Source organism: Protomyctophum parallelum (assembly GCF_964188405.1).
Source record: "Protomyctophum parallelum genome assembly, chromosome: 14".
NCBI lineage: Eukaryota > Metazoa > Chordata > Actinopteri > Myctophiformes > Myctophidae > Protomyctophum > Protomyctophum parallelum.
In genome coordinates, this window is record NC_139709.1 from 645,001 (window position 1) to 660,854 (window position 15,854).

General features: G+C 50.8%; 2 protein-coding genes across 2 annotated transcripts; one reads left to right on the forward strand and one right to left on the reverse strand.

The window, feature by feature from the left end:
- Positions 1 to 3,871: 3,871 nt before the first annotated feature.
- LOC310870562 (ELAV-like protein 1-B) lies at positions 3,872 to 4,948 on the reverse strand (the record flags this gene model as incomplete). The annotated part of the gene is made up of 1 exon (XM_083781803.1): positions 3,872 to 4,948. The coding sequence occupies one exon, from the start codon at positions 4,946 to 4,948 to the stop codon at positions 3,872 to 3,874; it is 1,077 nt and encodes a 358-aa protein (XP_083637929.1).
- Positions 4,949 to 6,519: 1,571 nt separating this feature from the next.
- On the forward strand, positions 6,520 to 8,961 carry LOC310870563 (ubiquitin carboxyl-terminal hydrolase 5-like; the record flags this gene model as incomplete). Its single annotated transcript, XM_083781804.1, has 1 exon — positions 6,520 to 8,961. One exon carries the CDS (start codon positions 6,520 to 6,522, stop codon positions 8,959 to 8,961), a length of 2,442 nt encoding a protein of 813 aa, XP_083637930.1.
- Positions 8,962 to 15,854: the final 6,893 nt, after the last annotated feature.

The window sequence follows — 15,854 nt, forward strand, 5'->3', positions numbered from 1 at the left end:
CCCTTGACTCCTTCAAAACCGCTCTCAAAGGGCACCTACGGATGGCTGCAATTCGAAACTGGCCTCTGTAAAATCTGAATCCCCCCCACCCCCCCACCCCATTTTCCCTCACTGTATATAGTATCTTTTCCCTTTTTTGCTTCCCATATGATGAATTCCTGTTCTGTTCTTTACCTACAGAGAAATGTCTATTTGTATGTCTCTAAATGTTTGTATGTCTTTAAATGTTTTGATGAATTGAACAATGTGGACCCTGTTGTAAACAAGTGTAATGCTTAATTGGGTCGTCCACTCACAGTTGACAGTCTTTGTATTGAGTTTGTGCTTAAAATGTACTGTAAATTCTACAAACTGTTAATAAAGATTTCAATCAATCAATCAAATAGAACCAAATGGACCTGTCTGATTGATTGATTGTTTGTTAGATGAATTCATTGACATAATTATTGCAGAATTACAGTAGGCCTAGCCTACATTTCAAGCACAACTCAAAACAAAACTGTTAACTGTGGACGACACCATAAAGCAGTGGTTCCCAAACCTTTTCATGTCAAGGACCCCCAAATAAACATAGTTTTATAATTATTATCGTTATAAACTTCATAGTTAGGCTATATAATTAGTATCGTTATATTTATAAACACCAGCAGCTAGAATGCATAGTTGTGTATTCTGCATGTGTCCGTGGTCACCACAAGGGCAAATATTTTGCGTGTATGTTCTAATGTTACAGTCATTGTGGCGAAGCAACGTGTGTGTGTGTGTGTGTGTGTGTGTGTGTGTGTGTGTGTGTGTGTGTGTGTGTGTGTGTGTGTGTGTGTGTGTGTGTGTGCGTGCGTGCGTGTGCGTGTGTGTGTGTGTGTGTGTGTGTGTGTGTGTCCAAATGGACCCATATTGTATTGATCAAAGTTTGCCCGCTATATCTTATAGAGGGTATGCACATGCATAAAGTGAATGGCAAATCGAGTGGAAGATTGAGTGACAAAGTGGGAAATGTGATAGACAATATTTTAGGCCAATAAAATAGACTATATTATAGTCTTATTTTATTGGCCTAAAATATCGTCTATATACAATAAAATATACAATATATACAATACTACATTCATGAATCCACTTGCTGACCGGCTGTTGGCTGTTGGTATTGAGCAATTTGTTTTATAGAGGTTTATATGTGATAATGTGATCCCTATAATACAAGTAAGACGCGCAAACGCGGGAAGCGAACGCAGCTCGTGTGTGTGTGGTTGTGTGTGTGTGTGTGTGTGTGTGTGTGTGTGTGTGTGTGTGTGTGTGTGTGTGTGTGTGCTACAGCTGCGCCCTGTGTGTGTGTGTGTGTGATCCTATATAAAGGCAAAAAGGTAAAAAAAAAAAGTAAAACTTTCCTCATGCTTTAATAGTCCAGTAAATAAAGTAAAGAATTCCTCTCAGGTTGGACAAAATTGGATTATGTTGTTTCTCAGCTGATTCTGACAGGACATTATGTGTACGGGAAAACAATCTACCCTAATGTGCTCACTGCAAATACCCTAAATGTACCATAATCCATGATGCCACCATTGACTGCACCCTATAATAATAATAATAATATGGGTCAGTTTTGTTATGTTTCTTGTCTCCTGGGTGGAGGCAGGTAAATAAACATTCTATCTCCTCCAACGGGGATCAAACCATTAAGTCTCCCCTTGCGGTTGGTCCTGTGAATGGACTCACATAATCACTGCTTGTCCTGAAAACTACAATGATGGATCCTGTACAAAAAATAACTACAAATGATGGATCCTGTACAATAAGAACTACAACTGATGGATCCTGTTTACAAAGAACCCACAAATGATGGATCCTGTTAAAAAAAAGAACTACAAATTATGGATCCTGTTTAAAAAAAGAACTACTAATTATGGATCCTGTTTAAAAATAACTACAAATTATGGATCCTGTTTTAAAAAAAAAAGAACTACAAATGATGGATCCTTGTAAAAAAAAGAACTACAAATGATGGATTTGGTAAATAAAAATAAATCACACTTATTTTCTGTAAAGCTGTCATGAGACAATAAAGCTGATTGTGATTGTTCTGTTCCCATCTCCGTCAATAAAGTTGATCATTGTTGATCGTTTCCAAAAGTCTATGTCTATGTCTTATGCTTTGTTGTTAATTATCATGCTAACTTTATCATACAACAGAGGCGTGCTATTTGTCACAGACATTGTTCTCCACATTTGACCCAATTATTAATATTATTATTATGATGAATAATTGATACTATTAATAATTATTCACGTCACCAGAGCCCTGTTAGTCAGCCTGACCTGCTTCCACCTCTCACGACGGGGACGTAGGGTTGACTTCGAGAGGCGTTTGTTGGTTTTTTTGGGTCTGGGAAATCTCTTCCCCAGATTTTTTTGTTTTTTTTGGGTTGGTTTTTTTGGCCAATTTATTGTATTTTTTGTCCTTTTTCCAACGTTGATCATTTACTGTTTTTGTTCACTTCATTCGTTGGTTTTGAAAATGTTCTTGTTCCTGTTTAACGTTTCCTGTTTCCTGTTTCTGCCTCATTGTTGATCTGGGGAGACTTTAGCCTCCTCAGAACAAAACTAATGGTTCTGTGGATTCTATATTCTAAGGACATACATTAATATGTAAATGAGGAGACTTTAGCGCTCCTCGTGGATTGCCACTTCCTGCTTGGGGATCACATGATGTCACTCCACGATAAGAATGGAGTGAGGAAGTCCATTCGTTATTAAAGTGCTACTGTAGAAACAGTGTCTACTGCAGAAGACACTGAAGAACATGCCGGTTCTTCTGTTCTACTCTGTTCTACTCTATTCAGGTTCTGCATTTCTACTAATCATCATTTACATTCTCAAAGGCATTCGCTGTTAAGGGGCGGTGACCACTGTTGGACACCAGCTGCTAAAACCAGACACAGAAAGGCAGACGCCTCCTTGGGCTCTGGGCCGTCTGTATCTCCACAGACACAGAGAGGCAGACGCCTCCTTTATGTTCCTTGGTGCCAAGGAACATAAAGAAAGGAAAGGACGTGAGTCACGTGACTGTGACTGTGAATTGCCTTTGTGGTTAACACGGCCAATAGTCACTCCATGCATCATGTGACCAGAGGAGTGGCCAATAGCGAGTCACTCCATCCATCATGTGACCAGAGGAGTGGCCAATAGCGAGTCACTGCATCCATCCTGTGACCAGAGAAGTGGCCAATAGGGAGTCACTTGATGCATGGGCGTCCATTTATCATCCTTTAGTTTCGCCAAACTTAATTCTGGTAAACAATCTATCATGGATCGTATTAAAGTACAGAGCTTTCATCAAACATTATAATAATATTATTATCATATATGTATTTATATATGTATGAATATCAGATCTCCACACTGGCCTTGGAACACCTCGGGATCCCCCAGGAGGAAGTTCCTAATGTTACTCTGGAGAGGGAAGTCTGGAGCTTGCCCCCGCGACCAGATTACGGATAAGCGGTTGAAGATGGATGTAACAGATGTCCATCTATATTCAGTACATATCTATATAAATTCAAAGACCCATAGCCAGGATGGATGAGCTATGGGATATAAAGGACTCCATGCATAGAGTAAGGATCAGGACAGGACCTCTCTCTGCATAGAGAGAGGACGTACGTCACACGGGTTTAGTTTAGTTTATTTGATCATCCTTCACTTTCAAATACAATATTTACAACAATGAATGGAAGCTGTTACAAAATCACATGGGTTATCACTGGGTCACATGGGTTGGGGTTAGTTTGGAGTCCTTGAATGGGACCTCCAGTCCACCTGGGCTGGGTCAGCGTCCACCTGGACCGGGTCAGTCGTGAGACCTGAACATCAGTAACTACCGTCTCCTCAGGTGCTTGTCGTACGGTCTGAACACGGCCCTCTCTCTGTGATAATGGCCGTCGGGCGCCCGGTTATCTCTGTCCGGGTCGTCCACCGTGTCTCTCCCTCTCTTGGCCGTCTTGCCAGACTCTCTCTCGCGGCCGCCGCCGCCCTCTTCGATCTTGAAGGACACCTGCAGGACGTTGTCTCCGACGCGGTGTCCGTTGAGGCGCGCGATGGCCTCGATGGCCTCCTCGTACTCGGCCATGGTGACGAACGCCAGGCCCCGGCACTTGTTGGTGCGGAAGTCCCGGATGACCTTGACGTCGGTGACGGCGCCGAAGGAGCCGAACATGGAGCGGACCAGCTCCTCGTCGGCGTCCTGGCCCAGGTTGTAGATGAAGATCCGCGGGACGCTCACGCGGTTGTCCGAGGCGCCGCTCGCCAGCGGGACCAGCTTGTACGGCGCCGTGATGAGCTCCGCCTCGGCGTGCACGTGCGCCGCGTCCACCACCTTGGCCACCTTGACCTTGGAATCGGGCCCCATGCACAGGATGGGCTTGGAGATCTTGATCTCCTCCGTGGCCCCGGGAGGCTTGGTGCCGTTCAGCCGCTCCGTGGCCTCCTCGGCCTGCGCGCGCTTGTCGAAGCGGATGAAGGCGGCGCCGCGCGGCTTGCCCTCCTCGTCCAGCAGCATGCGGGCGTTGATGATGGTCCCGTACGGCTGGAACATCTTCTCCACGTCCTCCAGGTTCATGGTCTTGGGCAGGTTGCACACGTAGATGTTGGCGTCCTTGATGGCGTCGGAGCTGGGCCGGGCGTACGACACCTTGATGGTCTTGGACTGGAGCTTCTGTCCGTTCAGCGTGTCGATGGCCTTGGCCGCGTCCGCCGGGTTCACGTAGTTCACGAAGCCGTACTGCAGGCTGTGACCTTTGTTCTTGTCGCGGATGACCTTGGCCGTCTCCACCACGCCGATGCGGCTGAACAGCGTCATCAGGGCGTCCTCCGTGGTGCTCTGGGGGAGGTAGTTGATGATCAGGTTGGTCCTGAAGTCCTTCCCCGCCAGGCCTTTGCCTGGGCCGTCTAACATGTTAAATAACTACCAATGGGATTTCAGCTGGACAAACATAAAATGTTGAACAACATAAAATGTACTTTAAGAACTGCTTTTGCCTGAAGCCGCTCCTAGTTTTATAAGGTTTCATATTATTGTTGGTGGTGTAAGAGATACAACATACGGTGTATGTAGAGATACAACAGGATGCCATGTTTACCTCACCTGTAGCCAGCTAGCAACAGCCATTCCATCTGTTCATATGCCCAAATATAAACAGGTTGTGATGTCATAGACTGACCTACATAAAACAATTATGAAGCTGTATAATAAGATTCCTTGTGGTTCTCTGATGTCATGCTGATGATGTCATATTGATTGGCACCTCATCATCATCATCATCATCATCATCCTTCGACTGATGTTGAGATCCTAAAGGCCACGCCTCCAGGCGCCTACCTGAGGCCACGCCTCCAGGCGCCTACCTGAGGCCACGCCTCCAGGCACCTACCTGAGGCCACGCCTCCAGGCGTCTACCTGAGGCCACGCCTCCAGGCACCTACCTGAGGCCACGCCTCCAGGCACCTACCTGAGGCCACGCCTCCAGGCGCCTACCTGAGGCCACGCCTCCAGACCTACCTGAGGCCACGCCTCCAGGCACCTACCTGAGGCCACGCCTCCAGACCTACCTGAGGCCACGCCTCCAGGCGTCTACCTGAGGCCACGCCTCCAGACCTACCTGAGGCCACGCCTCCAGGCGCCTACCTGAGGCCACGCCTCCAGGCACCTACCTGAGGCCACGCCTCCAGGCGTCTACCTGAGGCCACGCCTCCAGGCCTACCTGAGGCCACGCCTCCAGGCCTACCTGAGGCCACGCCTCCAGGCGTCTACCTGTCCAATTAGCCCATTCTGACCTGAGATCAGATTCATACGAGGTTTCCACTGGACACACACAGGTCAGATTAACCCATTCTGACCTGAGATCAGATTCATATACGAGGTTTCCACTGGACACACACTGCTCTGATGAACCCATTCTGACCAGAGATCAGATTCATACGAGGTTTCCACTGGACACACACTGGTCTGATTAACCCATTCTGACCAGAGATCAGATTCATACGAGGTTTCCACTGGACACACACTGGTCTGATTAGAGGCCTGCACGCCTACCTGTTCAAATGTAATGACACTGGACAGAGATGCCTGGAGATTGCTTGTTGACGGCGGCGTAAGTAAGTATAAACAGTAACTAAGGAGGTTTTCAGTAGAATAAGGTCTCAGCAACAGTAACTAAGGAAGATGACGTCATGCTGAATCATCGCTATAGGCTATTTAAGGTGCTGGTATTTCTAAGCTGCAGCATACCGCGGTGCATTTGAACCAATCGTGAAGGCTTACTGACCTGCATATATAAATACATATACTCCTGTATATATATATATATATACACACCAACTCAGCGTCATACAGCCTTCCGCTCAGCTCAAAGAAGACCATTAAACTATAAAACATATATATACATACTGTACATTATAGTCTAAAACATATATACATACTGTAGATATACATAGTGTCCAGTCCGAGGCAGAAGCAGCGAGGCCGTCATGGCAGCGACCAGCGAGGACGTTCTGACGGCGGTGCTGTCCACCATCCGGGAGCCGCGCCACGGCGTCCGCGTCCACAAGGACGAGTGCGTCCTGTCCTTCTCGTCGCCCGAGACGGCCGGCGGCCTCTACGTGTGCATGAGGAGCTTCCTGGGCCTGGGCGCGGCGTACGTAGATCGCCACCACCAAAGGACCGGCCAGCGGGCCTACCTGCACATCCTCCGGACCCGTAAGAAGGAGGAGGAGGACCGGAGCACGGAGAAGAAGAAGAGCCCTCCCACGCGCCTCGCCATCGGCGTGGAGGGAGGCTTCGACGTGGAGACGGAGCCCACGGAGCCGCAGTACGAGCAGCGTGTCACGCTGGTCCTCTTCCCTGACAGACAGGAGGTGACCTCGGAGGAGCTGCGCTCCATGCCCGAGGCGGTGCGCGAGGCCGTCGGCCGCTCCTGGAGCGCCATCCTGTCGGCAGACTCGGCCTCTCACGGCCTGCGGGCGGCGCAGTGGGACGGCGGCGAGGAGAGGCGCACCTCTGGCCACGCCGCCGCCCTCCGGCAGCTCGACAACGGCGTTGTGGTGGGCGCGGCCGGGCCCTGGCGCTGCGCGGCCGAGGGGTGCGGCCTGACGCAGAACCTGTGGATGAACCTGACGGACGGGGCGGTGCTGTGCGGGCGGAGCCAGTACGGCGTCGTGGAGGGGAACGGCCACGGGGTCCAGCACTTCCGCCGCACGGGCTTCCCGCTGGCCGTCAAGCTGGGCACGGTGACGCCCGAGGGCGCCGACGTCCACTCGTACGAGGAGCAGGACATGGTGCTGGACCCGCGGCTCCGCCAGCACCTGGCGCACTTCGGCCTGGACATGGACGCCTCGGAGAAGACCGAGAGGACCATGACGGACCTGGAGCTGGCCGTCAACCAGCGCGAGTGGGACTCCCTGCAGGAGGCGGGCGGCGCGTCGCTGCGGCCGCTCAGCGGGCCCGGGCTGACGGGCATGAGGAACCTGGGCAACTCCTGCTACCTGAACGCCGTCATGCAGGTCCTGTTCGCCGTGCCCGACTTCCAGAGCAAGTACGTCCTCCTCCCGGACGAGGCTCTCTCGCCCCTCGCCCTCGCCGACCCCACCCAGGACTTCCACACGCAGGCGGCCAAGCTGGGCCACGGCCTGCTGTCGGGGGACTTCTCCGGAGCGGCGGCGCCGCCTCGTGCCGGCCCCGGGGGCGGGGGGGACAGGAACCACGCCGCGTCGTCGGGGGAGCAGGCGGGCATCGCGCCGCGCATGTTCAAAGCCCTGGTAGGCCGCGGCCACGCCGAGTTCTCCACCGGCCGCCAGCAGGACGCCATGGAGTTCCTGATGCACGTCCTGGACCTGGCGGAGCGGCACCGCGGCGCCGGGCCCGACCCGGCCGAGGCCTTCCGCTTCCTGGTGGAGGAGAGGATCGAGTGCGGGCGCTCGCGCCGGGCCAAGTACGCCCGGCGCACGGACTACAGCCTCCAGCTGCCCGTGCCCATGGAGCGGGCCACCAACCTGGCGGAGCTGCGGGAGGCCCCCGCCGAGGGCGGTACGGCGGTCCAAGCCCGCGTGCCGTTCTCGGCCTGCATGGCGGCTCTGAGCGAGCCCGAGACGCTCGGCGACTTCTGGAGCTCGGCGGCGCGCGCCCGGACCACGGCCACCAAGACCACGCGCTTCGCCACCTTCCCCGACCACCTGGTCATCGCTGTCAAGAAGTTCACCTTCGGCGGCGCCGACCTGACGCCCAGGAAGCTGGATGTCAGCATCGACGTGCCCGACTCTCTGGACCTGTCGGCGCTCCGGGGGACGGGCCGGCGGCCCGGCGAGGAGCTGCTCCCCGAGGAGGAGGAGGAGGAGGTGGACGAGGAGGTCCTCTCCACGCTGTGTGAGCTGGGCTTCACTCGGGAGGCGTGCAGGAAGGCCGTCCGCCTCACCAACGGCGGGGGAGTGGAGGCCTCGGTCAACTGGCTCATGGACCACATCGATGACCCGGACCTCTCCTCGCCGCCGCCGCCGACACTGGCCACGCCCACGGGGGCGGGCCAGGGCGGGGGGGAGGGGGGCGTGTGCGAGGAGCGCCTGGTGTCGCAGATCATGGAGATGAACTTCAGCCGGGAGCAGGCGGTCCGAGCGCTCAGGGCCACGGGGAACGCCGACGTGGAGCGAGCGCTGGACTGGATCCTGAACCAGGACCCCGAAGACCCCTCCACGGAGCCCACGGCCCCTCCCCCCCGGGACGGGCCGGGCCGCTACGAGCTGTTCGCCTTCATCAGTCACATGGGCTCCAGCACGCTGTGCGGTCACTACGTCTGTCACATCAAGAAGGACGGCGTGGGGTGGGTCATCTTCAACGACCAGAAGGTCTGCGCCTCCGAGAACCCCCCCAAAGACCTGGGGTACCTCTACTTCTACAGGAGAGTGACCTCTGACCTTTAGACGACCTTTAGATGACCTCCGAGAACCCCCCCAAAGACCTGGGGTACCTCTACTTCTACAGGAGAGTGACCTCTGACCTTTAGATGACCTTTAGATGACCCCCCCAAAGACCTGGGCTACCTCTACTTCTACAGGAGAGTGACCTCTGACCTTTAGACGACCTTTAGATGACCCCCCCAAAGACCTGGGCTACCTCTACTTCTACAGGAGAGTGACCTCTGACCTTTAGACGACCTCCGAGAACCCCCCCAAAGACCTGGGGTACCTCTACTTCTACAGGAGAGTGACCTCTGACCTTTAGACGACCTTTAGATGACCCCCCCAAAGACCTGGGCTACCTCTACTTCTACAGGAGAGTGACCTCTGACCTTTAGACGACCTCCGAGAACCCCCCCAAAGACCTGGGCTACCTCTACTTCTACAGGAGAGTGACCTCTGACCTTTAGACGACCTCCGAGAACCCCCCCAAAGACCTGGGGTACCTCTACTTCTACAGGAGAGTGACCTCTGACCTTTAGACGACCTTTAGATGACCCCCCCAAAGACCTGGGCTACCTCTACTTCTACAGGAGAGTGACCTCTGACCTTTAGACGACCTCCGAGAACCCCCCCAAAGACCTGGGCTACCTCTACTTCTACAGGAGAGTGACCTCTGACCTTTAGACGACCTCCGAGAACCCCCCCAAAGACCTGGGGTACCTCTACTTCTACAGGAGAGTGACCTCTGACCTTTAGATGACCTTTAGATGACCCCCCCAAAGACCTGGGGTACCTCTACTTCTACAGGAGAGTGACCTCTGACCTTTAGATGACCTCCAAGAACCCCCCCAAAGACCTGGGCTACCTCTACTTCTACAGGAGAGTGACCTCTGACCTTTAGATGACCTTTAGATGACCCCCCCAAAGACCTGGGGTACCTCTACTTCTACAGGAGAGTGACCTCTGACCTTTAGATGACCTTTAGATGACCCCCCCAAAGACCTGGGGTACCTCTACTTCTACAGGAGTGACCTCTGACCTTTAGACGACCTTTAGATGACCTCCGAGAACCCCCCCAAAGACCTGGGGTACCTCTACTTCTACAGGAGAGTGACCTCTGACCTTTAGACAACCTTTAGATGACCTCCGAGAACCCCCCAAAGACCTGGGCTACCTCTACTTCTACAGGAGAGTGACCTCTGACCTTTAGATGACCTCCGAGAACCCCCCCAAAGACCTGGGGTACCTCTACTTCTACAGGAGAGTGACCTCTGACCTTTAGATGACCTCCGAGAACCCCCCCAAAGACCTGGGGTACCTCTACTTCTACAGGAGAGTGACCTCTGACCTTTAGATGACCTTTAGATGACCTCCGAGAACCCCCCCAAAGACCTGGGGTACCTCTACTTCTACAGGAGAGTGACCTCTGACCTTTAGATGACCTCCGAGAACCCCCCCAAAGACCTGGGGTACCTCTACTTCTACAGGAGAGTGACCTCTGACCTTTAGATGACCTCCGAGAACCCCCCCAAAGACCTGGGGTACCTCTACTTCTACAGGAGAGTGACCTCTGACCTTTAGATGACCTCCGAGAACCCCCCCAAAGACCTGGGGTACCTCTACTTCTACAGGAGAGTGACCTCTGACCTTTAGATGACCTCCGAGAACCCCCCCAAAGACCTGGGGTACCTCTACTTCTACAGGAGAGTGACCTCTGACCTTTAGACGACCTCCGAGAACCCCCCCAAAGACCTGGGGTACCTCTACTTCTACAGGAGAGTGACCTCTGACCTTTAGATGACCTTTAGATGACCTCCGAGAACCCCCCAAAGACCTGGGGTACCTCTACTTCTACAGGAGAGTGACCTCCGACCTTTAGATGACCTGGGGTACCTCTACTTCTATAGATCGTGACCTCTGACCTTTAAACGACCTTTACCTTTTACTAAAATACATTTAAATAAACATGTATACATTTATACACAATACATTTATAAAAACTAGACACGTTTTTACATTTTACTCCAGTCTACTACGGTACTCTAGTACTACTAGTAGTATTGTAGTCTACACAAATACATTTTCAGTTTAACTTTTTTTTTGTAAAGCCTTTCTGAGAGTTGCTAGCCCCTGTTATATATTTATATGTTGAGGGTGCTAGCCTCTGTTATATATTTATATGTTGAGGGTGCTAGCCCCTCCTATATATTTATATGTTGAGGGTGCTAGCCCCTGCTATATATTTATATGTTGAGGGTGCTAGCCCCTGCTATATATTTATATGTTGAGGGTGCTAGCCTCTGCTATATATTTATATGTTGAGGGTGCTAGCCTCTGCTATATATTTATATGTTGAGGGTGCTAGCCCCTGCTATATATTTATATGTTGAGGGTGCTAGCCCCTGCTATATATTTATATGTTGAGGGTGCTAGCCCCTGCTATATATTTATATGTTGAGGGTGCTAGCCCCTGCTATATATTTATATGTTGAGGGTGCTAGCCTCTGCTATATATTTATATGTTGAGGGTGCTAGCCCCTGCTATATATTTATATGTTGAGGGTGCAAACACAAACATTAAACGCCATTAACAATAAAGAGACAATATGACGTAATGAGGCACATTATGACGAACTTTGGACTAAAGACAAACATTAAACCTGTATAGGGGAGGGGCTAGCACCCCTCAAAGACACACAGGAATCATTTAGATGCTAAAGACACACAGGAATCATTGTCATGGTTTTGGAATCAATTTAATAGGAGTTAGTTAATTGAGCTACATGGACGGAATGGAAGCAGGAAGTACAGGAAGTATAAATCCTGAAATTTATACACGTTTGAATTTAATTCACTGTTAATGAAGGACTAGTGTTACACACTCACGCACACGCACGTGTGCACACGCACGCACGCACACACAGGCACGTGCATGCACGCACACACATACCCCACAGAGCTCAGGGTGGTGACAGAGTCACCTCAGAGCTCAGGGTGGTGACAGAGTCACCTCACAGAGCTCAGGGTGGTGACAGAGTCACCTCACAGAGCTCAGGGTGGTGACAGTCACCTCACAGAGCTCAGGGTGGTGACAGAGTCACCTCACAGAGCTCAGGGTGGTGACAGAGTCACCCCACAGAGCTCAGGGTGGTGACAGTCACCTCACAGAGCTCAGGGTGGTGACAGAGTCACCTCACAGAGCTCAGGGTGGTGACAGAGTCACCTCACAGAGCTCAGGGTGGTGACAGAGTCACCTCACAGAGCTCAGGGTGGTGACAGAGACAGAGCTCAGGGTGGTGACAGAGTCACCTCACAGAGCTCAGGGTGGTGACAGAGTCACCTCACAGAGCTCAGGGTGGTGACAGAGTCACCTCACAGAGCTCAGGGTGGTGACAGAGTCACCCCACAGAGCTCAGGGTGGTGACAGAGTCACCTCACAGAGCTCAGGGTGGTGACAGAGACAGAGCTCAGGGTGGTGACAGAGTCACCTCACAGAGCTCAGGGTGGTGACAGAGACACCCCACAGAGCTCAGGGTGGTGACAGAGTCACCTCACAGAGCTCAGGGTGGTGTCAGAGACACCTCACAGAGCTCAGGGTGGTGACAGAGTCACCTCACAGAGCTCAGGGTGGTGACAGTCACCTCACAGAGCTCAGGGTGGTGACAGAGTCACCTCACAGAGCTCAGGGTGGTGACAGACTCACCTCACAGAGCTCAGGGTGGTGACAGTCACCCCACAGAGCTCAGGGTGGTGACAGAGTCACCTCACAGAGCTCAGGGTGGTGACAGAGTCACCTCACAGAGCTCAGGGTGGTGACAGAGTCACCTCACAGAGCTCAGGGTGGTGACAGAGACACCCCACAGAGCTCAGGGTGGTGACAGAGACACCTCACAGAGCTCAGGGTGGTGACAGAGTCACCTCACAGAGCTCAGGGTGGTGACAGAGTCACCTCACAGAGCTCAGGGTGGTGACAGACTCACCTCACAGAGCTCAGGGTGGTGACAGTCACCTCACAGAGCTCAGGGTGGTGACAGAGTCACCTCACAGAGCTCAGGGTGGTGACAGAGACACCTCACAGAGCTCAGGGTGGTGACAGAGTCACCTCACAGAGCTCAGGGTGGTGACAGACTCACCTCACAGAGCTCAGGGTGGTGACAGAGTCACCTCACAGAGCTCAGGGTGGTGACAGAGTCACCCCACAGAGCTCAGGGTGGTGACAGAGTCACCTCACAGAGCTCAGGGTGGTGACAGAGTCACCTCACAGAGCTCAGGGTGGTGACAGAGTCACCTCACAGAGCTCAGGGTGGTGACAGAGTCACCTCACAGAGCTCAGGGTGGTGACAGAGTCACCTCACAGAGCTCAGGGTGGTGACAGAGTCACCTCACAGAGCTCAGGGTGGTGACAGAGTCACCCCACAGAGCTCAGGGTGGTGACAGACTCACCTCAGGGTTCACACACATTTCTAACACTTAACACCCTGAACGGGTGTTTAGGACATTAAACGGAGCACATTTAGCGACACACCAGGCGCCATCTTGGAAGGCAACACCCCCGAGGCGTTCGACAACAACGGGAGGTATGATTAATTCTACCGCGACGGGCGGTCTGTCACATGACCTTTGGTTAGAATTGGACGGATTGATTTAGATTAATAGTTATTAACGTTTTAACATTTTCGATCTCATCCACTGAAATGTGGGGGAACATTTCGGATGACGTCCCATTTGATGTTTCCCAACAGACGCTCCCAGCCTGTGGAGCGACGCGATCGGTTAAGATATCAATAAAGTTCCGTCCTGTGATTAATCTCCGTCCTGAGCGTCGAGCGGGACGGAGACCTCCGTTTGTGGCGCTCAGCGTGTTAACTTCCAGGACTTTTCCAAATTATTTGACCTCATTTTTTAGTCCTATGGTAATCTGAGGCTCTTACACCAGTAATAACAATAACAGATCTACAAGCTATAACGACGTACCACAGTGAAACGTGTTGTTGGCTTGTAGATCTGTTATTTTTGTCACGTGACGGTGACGTCCTTGCATACATTAGATGTATGCCATGCTAGACATTTGTTTTTAGTTTTTTTGTCAACAAAATCAATTTAGCCAAAAACTGTAAATTATATCCAAACATTTTACCAAACGTTTGAAACGTGCCAACGCTTTCCTCGCGGTCGTCCTCTGTATTTAACCCCTTCTAGGCGGGAACCCCTTTTGGTGTTTTAAGCATTATTGTTATACTTTAGCTATTGAAAAATAGCAGATCTACAAGCTCACAGTCTACGAGCTCGTAGATCTGCTTTTTTTGTTTTTAACTGAAAATGTGTCGCAAATCTTTTTAAACGTTTTTTACTGGAACATTATTTCCAGATGGGGGTCGGTGGCCAATTACAGATCATTTTTTAGGTCCTTGACATGATATATTGAGCACCACTGATACAGAAACGGGTATTTCAGAAAACTGTCAGGATTGCCTAAATGGGTTAATGCTCAGCTAGTGTTAATTCTTCAGTTAATTAAGTTCCGCTGGTGTTAGTTAGTGTTAATTGGTGTAATTTAATGTTCAGCTAGTGTAAATTAGTGTTAAATAAGTTTCAGCTGGAGCTAAAATAACGTTAACGTTCAGCTCGGGTTTCGCAGAGAAGCAGCGAGGAGCGCGTTTCTTTTTCTTTTACAGTACATTAAATGTTTAAATACGAATAAATAAATATTAAATATCGCAGTGGTTAAAAATACACAACAGTCAGGAGGGTGTGGTATACGCTAACGAATGCTACGCTACGTTCCGCTACGTATCGTACGGCGCAGTACATGCGATGCGGTCGGACGGTACATGTGAACGATACCTTCATGTGTACAGAAGAGGACGGAGTTGTATGACTTTATCCTAAGAATTCTTCTGAGTTCTGCGAATGAATCTAATCAGAAAGCTGACGTTTAAATTACCGGGCAATTATGGACACTGTATTTTGCCTGTAAACCTCAAGTTTAGCAGCATATACAGTTAATATACGGTAACATACAGGTGTGATGGTACATATACAGTTAATATACGGTAACATACAGGTGTGATGGTACATATACAGTTAATATACGGTAACATACAGGTGTGATGGTACATATACAGTTAATATACGGTAACATACAGGTGTGATGGTACATATACAGTTAATATACGGTAACATACAGGTGTGATGGTACAATTCGGGCATCTACCGGAGTTTGTTGGAAAGTTTAAGGGGAGTTTCCTGTAATATACACATCCGTATTCCATGCTTTTTACGCAGTGCTCACGATTCAGAGAATAGAGTCGTGGGAATTAAAGAGCGCACGTGAAAGATGTACGAGAATCTCAAACATGTACTTCCCATGTGGCCTTCTGTACGCGTGTGTGTTAGCGTCAACGCTACTCCGCTGTGCGACGGTGTAGCTAGCCAAAAACTACTGATATACAAGCTGATCTACAAGCTAGCAACGCGACGTTAGCTTGCTGTAGTTTGAAATAGAATTGTTTTCAACGAGGGTGGCGCAAATATCAGAAATGTTAGGGCATGTGTGCAACATGACAACTGTTTTAAAGTATTGCACAGTAACAACTAAAGTCTCTGTAATGTTTACGTTGTACTATTACTAAAATGATCTAAAATAAAGGGATTTAAGATCATTGAAGCTGGACTGTTGCCTGGGTCACACACACACACACACACACACACACACACACACACACACACACACACACACACACACACACACCTGACTGACCTGTCAAGAAAATATTAATAGGCATAAAACACTCAAACGGTAATACAAAAGGTGCAAGTACAAAGATCTGCCCCCCTATGGGCCTCATGGAAGAGCGCCCCCTATGGGCCTGGTGGAGCAGCGCCCCCTGGCCTACCTGCCTCTGATTGGCCTA